At 61.3% G+C, this 10,967-nt stretch overlaps 2 protein-coding genes across 2 annotated transcripts in view; both read right to left on the bottom strand.

The window, feature by feature from the left end:
• Window positions 1–10,967, bottom strand: part of CCDC6 (coiled-coil domain containing 6) — a 45,575-nt gene that overhangs the window by 5,098 nt on the left and 29,510 nt on the right. The window contains exons 6-8 of the mRNA XM_074297047.1: window positions 9,333–9,489; window positions 8,042–8,142; window positions 701–825 (exon numbers count right to left, since the gene is read on the bottom strand). Coding sequence (XP_074153148.1) covers window positions 701–825; window positions 8,042–8,142; window positions 9,333–9,489 — 383 coding nt within the window. The remainder of the gene's footprint in view (window positions 1–700; window positions 826–8,041; window positions 8,143–9,332; window positions 9,490–10,967) is intronic.
• Window positions 835–3,090, bottom strand: LOC141557487 (uncharacterized). Its single transcript, XM_074293223.1, has 5 exons — window positions 3,073–3,090; window positions 2,586–2,808; window positions 2,256–2,527; window positions 2,083–2,176; window positions 835–2,046 (listed from the first exon to the last, which is right to left on the bottom strand). Exons 1-5 carry the CDS (start codon window positions 3,088–3,090, stop codon window positions 1,265–1,267), a joined length of 1,389 nt encoding a protein of 462 aa, XP_074149324.1. The 3' UTR covers window positions 835–1,264.

The raw sequence follows: 10,967 nt of genomic DNA, 5'->3' as shown, positions 1-10,967 counted from the left end.
AATGAGAGAAAAGTCGCAGACGTTGGGTTGGGGACAAGAAAGCACCGATTCCCTACAGTAAATCTAGAGAAGCAGCAGTGGGCCTGGTCCTGCCTCCGCCCCCCACCCCCGCTTCCGGCTCGCGCCCCCATGTCCCCTGACCCAGCTCTGCCACAACTCGGTCAAGAAAGCCAGCGTTTCCTGAACTGCACAGAGCAGAGCTGGGGGGCTGGATCCCGGATGCGAATGCTGGCTCTGGTTCTCGTCTGCTGCGACCCTGCAGGCTGGCCTCCCTGGGCTAGCTGCCGCGCCTGCAGAGGGGGGGCGGGGGCCCGGCCTCCCAAGTCCCTCCTGATCCAAGCTGTGGGAGCCAGCACAAAGCGGGGGCCAGGACCGGAGCACTGACAGGGGCCTGGCAAACAGTCCTGGCTCCGGAGGCCGCTCAGAGGCGCGGCTGCCACGGGAGCGAGGGGAGCGAGATGCCCCGGGAGCCGCCCTCTGACCTGAGGGAGGCACAGCCTGGAGCAGAGGGGAGGGCGCATGGGGGGCCCAGCCCCAGGGGAGGAAGCACGGCCTCTTTCTGACTGCTTATCAACGGCTTCCTGGGAATCATGCTTTTTGGAAAAAATTGGACTCCGAGGATGCGTGGAGGGGACGTTGAAGACGGCCGGTTAGAGGAGGCAGAAGGAGCCCCAAAAGGCCCATCAGGCCGGGTACTCACTGTGATCCCGTGGGAGGCTCCCATGTGCTGCACGTGGAGTCCGGGGGAGTTGTAGTAAGACATTCCGGCTCGGGTCAGCGACGTCGGGGGCGTGAAGCCGACCGTGTGACTCGTGTACGACAGACCTGAGACGAAACACAAAGGGCACGGGCGTCATCCCGGGCGCCGCTCAGCCGGCCCTCGAGGCGCAGGCCCCCGTCACCCGCCAGAGCCCAGGGGCCAAGTGCGAGAACGCCAGGGGAGGGAAAGCGGGAAGGCGACCGAGGAGGAGGGACCTGGCGGACACGGGGCCGGCGCCAAGGCCGGAGAACTGAGAGGAGCAAAGGGAGAAAGGCTGGCAGCCGTGTGGGAGGCAGGATCGGCCCCAGGAAGCGGCCGGCGGGGAACACGCGGAATCCACTCCTGGGGCTGAGGGGCGCCGGAAACTCCACCCCCAGAGGGAATTCCAGAAGGAAGCGGTCATGAGGATCAAGGGGAGGCTAAAAGGAAAAAACCCATAAAACACCCGACAGGACAGCGGCCACCATGATCCTCCTCTTCCTTCTTGGTTCACCTGAACCCATGTCAGAGCAACAGGGACAAGTCACCACTTAGGGACGAGGGAGACTCACTCTCACGGGGAGCACCTGGTGGGGATGGGGACTCACTCTCTCGGGGAGCACCTGGTGGGGATGGGGACTCACTCTCACGGGGAGCACCTGGTGGGGATGGGGACTCACTCTCTTGGGGAGCACCTGGTGGGGATGGGGACTCACTCTCTCGGGGAGCACCTGGTGGGGATGGGGACTCACTCTCTCGGGGAGCACCTGGTGGGGATGGGGACTCACTCTCTCGGGGAGCACCTGGTGGGGATGGGGACTCACTCTCTCGGGGAGCACCTGGTGGGGATGGGGACTCACTCTCACGGGGAGCACCTGGTGGGGATGGGGACTCACTCTCACGGGGAGCACCTGGTGGGGATGGGGACTCACTCTCACGGGGAGCACCTGGTGGGGATGGGGACTCACTCTCAAGGGGAGCACCTGGTGGGGATGGGGACTCACTCTCACGGGGAGCACCTGGTGGGGATGGGGACTCACTCTCAAGGGGAGCACCTGGTGGGGATGGGGACTCACTCTCACGGGGAGCACCTGGTGGGGATGGGGACTCACTCTCAAGGGGAGCACCTGGTGGGGATGGGGACTCACTCTCACGGGGAGCACCTGGTGGGGATGGGGACTCACTCTCACGGGGAGCACCTGGTGGGGATGGGGACTCACTCTCACGGGGAGCACCTGGTGGGGATGGGGACTCACTCTCACGGGGAGCACCTGGTGGGGATGGGGACTCACTCTCACGGGGAGCACCTGGTGGGGATGGAGACTCACTCTCATGGGGAGCACCTGGTGGGGATGGGGACTCACTCTCACGGGGAGCACCTGGTGGGGATGGGGGACTCACTCTCTCGGGGAGCACCTGGCAGGGACAGGGGACTCGCTGTCACACAGAGCGCCTGGAGGAGATGGGGGACTTGCTCTCGTGCGGAGCACCATTGAGTTTTCCCCAAAGGAGTCACCAGAACTCTCCGCTGACCCCAGGACGAGTCGGAGGCTCCTCCATAACCAGGTTCAAGCTGTGAATTCCTGTGACGGTCAGACGGTCTGCCTCGGCCCGGGTGCTCCCAGGCCCTGTCCTCCTTGGGCGACGGCCGGCGCCAGGCCGGGGACCGGACGGGTGAGGTCTGAGGCTCTGGGGCACGGGCTCCCAGGCGTGTGGAGCTCTCCGCGCTGGGCCCACTTCTGCCTTCCCTCTTGGTTTCTAACCGCACGAGGGCGCTGAGAAGCTCACCTGCGCAGTGAGACGCCCTAAGGCTGCGCAAGAACCTTCTCTCCTGGGGTCTGGTTACCTACGACACATGGAGGAGTAGGAGGGGCCGGCCCGACCTGAGCGCTTGCAGGCACGGCCCAGAGGGCCGGGTCACGGCGTGGGACTGAAGAGGACACAGCGTCCAGACTCTGCCCCCGAAGCCTCTTCTCACTACGGACAAAGGCCCTTCCGCCAGAGGGACCCCGGGGCCCTGGCGCCTCCTTCCAAGGCCTCAGCTCCACCTCCTGGGGAGGATCAGACTCCTGAGGGCACCCCGGAGGCCGTCCAGAACAAAGCTGGAGCTCGGACCTGGCGTGCCCAGGTCAGGGGTGCCCCTAAGGGCTCCAGTGCCACTGTCAGCCTCCAATCAATACTCTCCTTTGGAAACGAGCGCACTCTGCCCGTTACAGACAAGAATGCCAGGGATCCAAGAGCTGAGAGCAGCCCGGAACGCCGGGCTAAACTGGGGAAGTGAAATTTAATAGGAAACGCAAAGCCTTCCACTTAAGAATCAGAAAACTTCTCACATAGAAAAACACGTGCATGGCTGCACAGACAATCTGCTGGTCTTAGCAGACCACAAGTATGCGTCTACAAAGCAACGTGGGAGCTAAAATGTCTACGATGACTTTAGGTGATGCTGAGAAAAAGGTTAAGGAGGCGATGACCCCGACGTGTAACAGACAGTGGTAACGAGCTGCCAGGAGGCCCGAAAAAGGCACTGGATCTTCAGCCTGAAGAATACTGAAGGGAGCTGTGGGGGTCCGGGGCGCGCAGCCGAGGGAGCACCGGCCCCGGAGCTGGGAGGACCCTCGGCAGGGACACGAGGGAGAAGTCACCCTAACCGGCGGTACCCCCGAGGCTTGTCTGCGGCCCTCCACTGCCTTGGCGACACCGCTGGGAAAATGATTTTCAGCTCAAGCAGCCTCAGGGTCTCTTCTGAGCTCCAGTCTCACAGACACAACGGCCGCTGAACGTTCTAATCGGGATGTCCCACAGGTGCGCGTGCGCGCAGACACACACACACACAGACACACACACACACACACACACACAGACACAGACACACAGACACACAGACACACAGACAGACACACACACAGACACAGACACACACACACACACAGGATCAATAGTCACCTCTCCAATAAAGAGAACTGAGCCAGAAAGACTGGTGAGTGAGAGCGGGAGTTCTCCCTGGGGGGGGGGAGGGGGCCAGAAAGAGGAGATTGGGGAAGAGTCCCAGGAGTCCGAAAGCCAATGAAAGCACTTACAAGGTGTTTGCCTCCAACAAACAAAACAAAACAATAAGAAAAACGCGATCCACTCGATGTCCAATGTCCTTAAAACAAAAGCCCAGTTTTTCTAACAATCCTCCACTAAAAGGCAACTCCAGTTCGGACGTCGTTTCTGCTTTTTGAGTTTAAATCTAGCATTCGCCACATTTTTTTGACCAGTATGCTGCTTTTTTTTTCAAATGGATTTATTTCTTTTATTTTGCTGAGGCAATTGGGGTTCAGTGACTTGCCCAGGGTCACACAGCCGGAAGTGTTAAGTGACTGAGGCCAGATTTGAACTCGGCTCCTCCTGACTTCAGGGCTGGTGCTCTATCCACTGCGCCACCTGGCTGCCCCTCAAATGGATTTATTTCTTGTAACAAAATTGTTTTTAATGTAAATCAAATACTTATCTTACTCATGGAAAATTCCTACTGTTTGCTGAATAGAAAAAGTCACTGAAACATGTCCCTGTTTTGGTTGAATCTATTACCTTGCTGGAGTCCATTTCTTAGCAAATTGTTAAGATTTCCCAAGTTCTTTGGGTAAATAATCCTTTTCCCAGTTTTTGTTTTCTCCAGGTATACCAGACATTGAAATCTTGTGTCTTATCTGTGAATCACTTTGCAAACCTTAATGTTTGAGCGCTATCAGTATCCTCATTATTAGTTATTAGCTTTGGTGGGACTATTTGTATATTATTCTGATTAGCTGTGTCTCCGTCACGCCAAGCCGCGACGAGCCACGCCTCCATCATATGAGCCGCGTCTCCATCATACCGAGCCGCGCCTCCATCACACCGAGCCGCGCCTCCATCACACCGAGCCGCGCCTCCATCACACCGAGCCGCGCCTCCATCACATCGAGCCACGCCTCCATCATATGAGCCGTGTCTCCATCACACCGAGCCGCGCCTCCATCACACCGAGCCGCGCCTCCATCACACCGAGCCGCGCCTCCATCACACCGAGCCGCGTCTCCATCACACTGAGCCGCGTCTCTATCACATCGAGCCACGCCTCCATCATATGAGCCGTGTCTCCATCACACCGAGCCGCGCCTCCATCATATGAGCCGTGTCTCCATCACAATGAGCCACGCCTCCATCATATGAGCCGTGTCTCCATCACACTGAGCCACGCCTCCATCATATGAGCCGTGTCTCCATCACACCGAGCCGCGCCTCCATCATACCGAGCCGTGTCTCCATCATATGACCCGCGCCTCCATCATATGAGCCGCGTCTCCATTAAGATGATTTTTGTTTTTTTGTCCTATCTCAGAGTTTTGTGGCCGTTTTAAAGTCTGGCAGTCAGACGTCTGTGCCTCGTAATGGTCTTGCCTAATCAATCAAGGCCCATTGATTAAGCACGGCCCGTGTGCTGGGCACTATGCCGGACCCTAGAGATCCAAAAGTAAAAAACAAAGTCTCCCACTCCAGAAAACTTCCCAGGAGGTCAGAGACAACCTGCGGCCCGTGATGTTAGTTAGCCAAGTGAGGAACAGAGCGGTTTGTTAAGAAGCAAAAAATCATCATTTGAAAGGATGCTTAAGTTAATGATTAAGCCAAGAGAAGCAAACTAAAACCACTTCCCGGTAGCACTTCTCTCATCAAGTTGATGAAAATAATTTAGATGCCGTCGAACTTGAGGTAAAATAGGTTTAGCGAGAACATTACCACAACAGGGAGAGCTGTCGGCTCCAAAGTTTTCAAAGCAAAATTATTTGGAGCTGAAATAAATTGATTTTATACTTCCAATAAAATAAAATAAAATAAAACTAAATAAATATAATAAATGAAAAAATAAACATAACAAATAAATAAAAAACAAACAATAAGATAAAATAAAATGAATATTAAAAAATGAGAGAGGAATAGTTCAATAAATCGTGGTACTTCATGCAAAGGAATAATATAACGCAATCTCAGAATAACAAGTGTGAGAAGGAATGGAAAGAAATCTGGGGGAAAACCTTATTTGCACGGCAGGTATGATTGGAAGTATTTTTTTAAAGCAACACAGAATCTTTGAGGCAACTCATCGGGCCCATATTAAGACATAATGAACGGCGGCTCTCTGGCTGTCGGCAGAAAGGGGTCTCGGAGGCCTCTGAGCCCGACCCCCTAACGAGGATGAGCCAGTGAAGCTCAGAACGGTCACTCTAACAGAGCCGGGTACGCAGCCCTCTGATCCGGCCCCGAACCAGGCCGCCAACATGGGGACTAACAAATCAGAGCCGTGTTTCCCACCCACGTTTTCACAGATCATCCATCTCAGAATCCACCGCATCAAATAACTGCTTAGATAAAAATTCCCCCGAGTATGACCCCCCAGCTTGTACGCTTGACCTGACTGTCCCAGCAGCCCCCCGGAAGCTCAGGCACCAGGAGGCGGCCCCCACCAGGCAGGTCAGAGCGCCCGACAGTGCTGGCTGCCGTCTCCCCCAGCGATCCCCCCCAGCTGCTGCTGTTAGGGCAGGCCGGCCAGCCCCGCTTCGGAGCAAGGCCTCCGGGGCAGGAGGCAGCTTCCCCGCCCACGTCCCCACAGACCCTGATGGGACGGACGGCCGGGCCTCCGGCCCTCCTCCTGGCCTTGTCCAGGTTCAGATGGCTCTGTGCAGCAATGAATTTCCGGCAGCCTCGACCCAAAAGAAAAGGCATTTCCATCCGCTTTGCTGCTGCCCCAAAGGACCCTGGGACTGTGCCCATGGCAGACGGGCCACAGGGACCATCTATCTCTCCTCCTCGCAGCACCCTGCAGGGCCGGCACCAGGACTCCAGCCACGTTCTTGCCGTTCCCATTCTATCCTCAGAACTCAACTGGCTGTAGGAAGGCCTGGCAGCCAGCCTTCGAGGGGCCCTGTGGAGGGGCCTGGCCTGTCAGAACTCAGCCAGCCATCATGGAGCCGTGGTGGAGCACCGTCGTGGAGCACTGCTGCAGAGCTATTACGGAGCGCCATCGTGGAGCCACGGTGGAGCACTATTGTGGAACACTGTTGTGGAGCACCAGTGTAGAGCGCTATTGTGGAATGCCATCGTGGAGCTGTTGTGAAGCACTGTCACGGAGCTGTTATGGAGCACTGTCACGGAGCTGTTATGGAGCACTGTCACGGAGCTGTTATGGAGCACTGTCACGGAGATGTTATGGAGCACTGTCACGGAGATGTTATGGAGCACTGTCACGGAGCTGTTATGGAGCTGTTATGGAGCACTGTCATGGAGCTGTTGAGGAGCACTACAGAACACTGTCACGGAGCAGTTGTGGAGCACCATCGCAGAGCACTGTCGCAGAGCACCCCAGGATTTCTGGAAGCTCCGAGGGGACAGGGAGCTGTCCTTGCCCAAACTTCCTCCCCCTGTGGCCCGCCCATATCTTCCTCCCACAACGGGCGCACCCTCGCTGGCCGAGCTAATCAAGGAGCCCTGCCTCGTTCATGGAGAGCGGCTTCAGGCAGCTACAGCCCAGCACCCCAGAGCCTGCTGGCCCCGCCTCAGGCCACTGCCCTGGGCTCCCAGGAGGGAAAGCAGGGAGGCTGGAGGACGCCCCCGGGTGGACGCTGGGGGCAGCCTGTGCACTCAGCACGGGGAGAGCGAGCCGACTTTCCTCCGCTCTGGCGCCCAAGGAACCAGGCCCCCGCAGCAGGCCGGACGCCCTGGCCGGCTCCCGGACTCTCCGGAGTCCCTTGCCCGGCCCTGCTCGGTGCTCAGGGAGCGCTTGCTGACTGACTGCCGGACCCCACGAAGCTCGCTCTCCCTCCAGTGCCGCCCTGTGTCCCGGGGGGTCTGGAAACTGTTCTCGGAGATAATTCACAAAATCCCAAGGCCGGAAGCGGCCTTCAAGGCCTCCAGCTCAGCCCCCGGGCCCCCGGAGGGGGTTTCTGGGGTGCTCCCGGGGTCCTGGCCAGTTTCTCTAGGGCAAGGGCAGGCGGCTCAGGGCTGCCATCTTGCCGGGATGCCGGGTGTGATGGACGCGCACCGAGGCGGCCGCGAGGGTGACGCTTCAGCCGGGCCTTCTCCCCGCCCAACCCCCGTGGGGCTCCTGCGGCCGGCCCGGGGCCCGCTCCCACCGGCACCCCCGCGCGCCTGGCCCGCTCCCACCGGCACCCCCGCGCGCCTGGCCCGCTCCCACCGGCACCCCCGCGCGCCTGGCCCGCTCCCCCCGGCACCCCCGCGCGCCTGGCCCGCCAGCGTGATGGCCGAGAGACGGGAGACACTCACCCGGTGAGATGGGCCTGCTGGAGCTGGGAGAAGGCGTGTAAGGGATCGGGCTGGACACAGTGCGAGGTCGTAGGCCTTGGGCAGACATCTCGTTAAAATACCTGCAAGAGAAGCGGAGGCGGCGGTCAGAGGCCCCCGAGAACCCCGGCACGAAACCCCGCCGGAAGCCCCGGGCCCAGGCTGGGAGAGCCGCTCCCTGAGCCCGCGGCCACAGAGCGGGGTCGTTATCCGAGAACACGTCTCCCTGAAAACGTGCGGCACGAACTCCATGCCGGGGACGCGAGCACGGAGACTCGGCCCGAGCGGCTCAGGGCCCAGGGGCAGCTTCTCTGGGGGAAGGCGGTTCTCGTCTGCTCTAAGCTCTGATAGGGCTGACAACGGCAGGAACTCGCTTATCCAGGAGCTCTCTGAGCACGGGGACTGCCCGCCTGGCAAGGAGCGGCGCCTCTGCCCAGTCGGACAGAGCGAGGGCAGCTCCTCCAGCGGCACCCGTCAGGGAGGCCCACGGCCATCCGGCGGTCCCCACGGGTCTGCGAGCCGCCGGCCGAGCCGAGCCCGGACGGCTGCTTTACGGAAAGGCAGACCGCCCGGCCGCAGAAGTCGCGGGCATCCCTGAGAAAGACAGTGTGGGCAGCGACCTGCTGCCTTTGTAAACGGCCCACGAGGGTCTGCCGGACTGAGGGGTCAGAGGTCAGAGGCAGGACGGCCTGACCCGAGGGAGGGCGAGCTCTCTCCCGGCTGAAGCTCGCTCACTGCACCAGGCACTCGTCACGGAGGGCACAGGCCCACCAGGGCAAGGGCTTCTGAATGGCGCTGTCACGTGTGGTGGGGGGCATCTCATTTTCCCGCTCCCTGCCCCCCTCTCCTCCCCAGCACTCACTTCTGCATCTCCTTTGAGGCTCCTGGCTGCCCATCCTGTGGGCAAAGTTCCTTGTGACAAGACTGTATACATGGGCAGCCTCCACGTGGGCCCGGTATCCAGCAGGCTGCTAATTAATGCTGTCTACATGACCGCCTGACCTTTGCCCGAGACCTTCAGGACCGCCCCTGCCCCTCGGGGTCTGAGGACTGCTCCCGCCCGGGGCCCGGGGGCTGACAGTGCTCCTGGACACGTTTCCATGAGGAGGCGGGGCTCTGAATGGCAGCTGCGGCCCTGACCGAGCACAAAGGGGCCCCTGTGGACGCCCCCCCCCAGCCCACGTGGCCCCCTGCTTTGTCCGGAGGGGGAGGGCGGCGTCTCGTGCGGGGAGGCCGGGCCCCAGCCGGACGCAGGACCGCGCCGCGTGCCCACCTTTCGTCGTCCATCTCCAAGCTGGACTCGCTCTCCGAGAGCTGCCGGCACAGGGCCTCCCTCCGCTCCATCTCGCGCTGGAGCTTCCTCTGCAGCCTCAGGTTCTCTTCCCGCATGTGGCGCTCCTCCTCCAAATACTGGGCCATCTTCTCCGAGTCTGAAAGGGCGGCGGCATCGGGTCAGCTCGAGGGGGCAGGGGCGGGGACCCACTGCGGGCCTGGGGGGCACGGGGGGGGGGGCGGCCGGGACCACGCCCCTTCCTCGGCCCCTCCTGAGCCCCGCGGAGGTCTGGGAGCCGCGGACGCCATGGGGTTACCAAGGAGGGCGCTCGCTCCCCAAGCGCAGCCTGAGAGCCCCAGCTTTGGGGCAGCCCGACCGCAGAGGAGAGAGGCCGGCCTGAGGCCGGGAGGGTCCAAATCCCACCTGGGACACCAACCCTGCCTGGCCATGTGACCCCAACGGCCTCCCCCCCCCCCCCCTCCAGAACCTGCTTTTAGTGGAGGGGGGACCGGCTAGAGAAGGAGAAAGAAAACAGTGACTGAAAAGGAAGTCAGGAAGCACGCGGCGTTGGAGGGTCGACTTGAATCGCCACTCAATGGGGGGGAAGTCGGGGTTCCCCCGAGGGGACCCCGTTCCCTGGACGCGCTGCAGCGCCCCCACACGGTGCCCACAGCAAAGCCGAGCAGAGAGGAGCCCCCAGGAGCCCGGGGCCCCGGCCTCGGCGCCTCCTCGGAGGATGGGGGAGCCCCAGACCTTGCATGGAGAATGTCCCCTGTCACGGCCCTCTTGAGTATCTTCCCCGACCCCCTCAGCCTCTGCCCTCCCTGGGCTGCGGCTCCCCTGTACAGCGCCTGTCAGTCACCTTTGTGTCCATGGCACCGCCGGGACACGCCCCTCCTCCTCCCCTCCCCCTCCCCAGGGGGGGCCACAGCATCCTGTCGGTGGCTGACCTGGCCCCGGTCTCCCTCCCACCAGCCACTAAAGCCCGGCAGCGTGGTCCTAACTGCCCACCACTGTGCTGGGCCTCCACCAGCGCTACGGGCCGACGCTGTCACCCTGGGACTCCGGCTCCCCGGCGGGCCCTCTCGGATCATCCCCAGGAATCTCCTGAGGGCCGGCCCTGCTTGTGATCAGGCCCGGGGCCCACCCTCTGCTGGACTCATCGGGGAGCTCCTCCCCAGAACAAGGGGGCTCCGCCAGGGGCAGCCCGGCCTCTCGGGCCTCTCGTCTGCTGGTCACGGACCCCAGGGGCTCCCAGCCTCCCGTGGGTCCTGGGGTGGCGCTTCGGGAAAGGGCTGGCTAAGCCATCAGCTGCCACATCAAGCCCGCCCGCCCGCTCTGCGCTCCTCACGGTGAGGGTGCCGCACCCTGTGGCAACAGTGGGAAGAGGCTGGCTAAGCTGGGTCCCCGAATGGAAAGGGACGCGACTCCCCCAGCACCACGGACCGCCACAGGACGAGCAGAGTCCACGGGTGGTCCTTGCCCTGCCAGGCTCATGGACCACAGAAAGAGACGGTCCTGCGGCTCTGCGAGCGGGCCAGGGAGGCTGAGGTCAGGAAGCAAGGCTGGCCCAGGGGCCTCCCAGCCGGGAAAGAGGAGCCTAAAAGCCGCCAAGAACCAAGCTCAGCCTGGAGT

Source organism: Sminthopsis crassicaudata, chromosome 2 (genome assembly GCF_048593235.1).
Source record: "Sminthopsis crassicaudata isolate SCR6 chromosome 2, ASM4859323v1, whole genome shotgun sequence".
Classification (NCBI taxonomy): Eukaryota; Metazoa; Chordata; class Mammalia; order Dasyuromorphia; family Dasyuridae; genus Sminthopsis; species Sminthopsis crassicaudata.
This window is presented reverse-complemented; position numbering and strand designations above follow the sequence as displayed.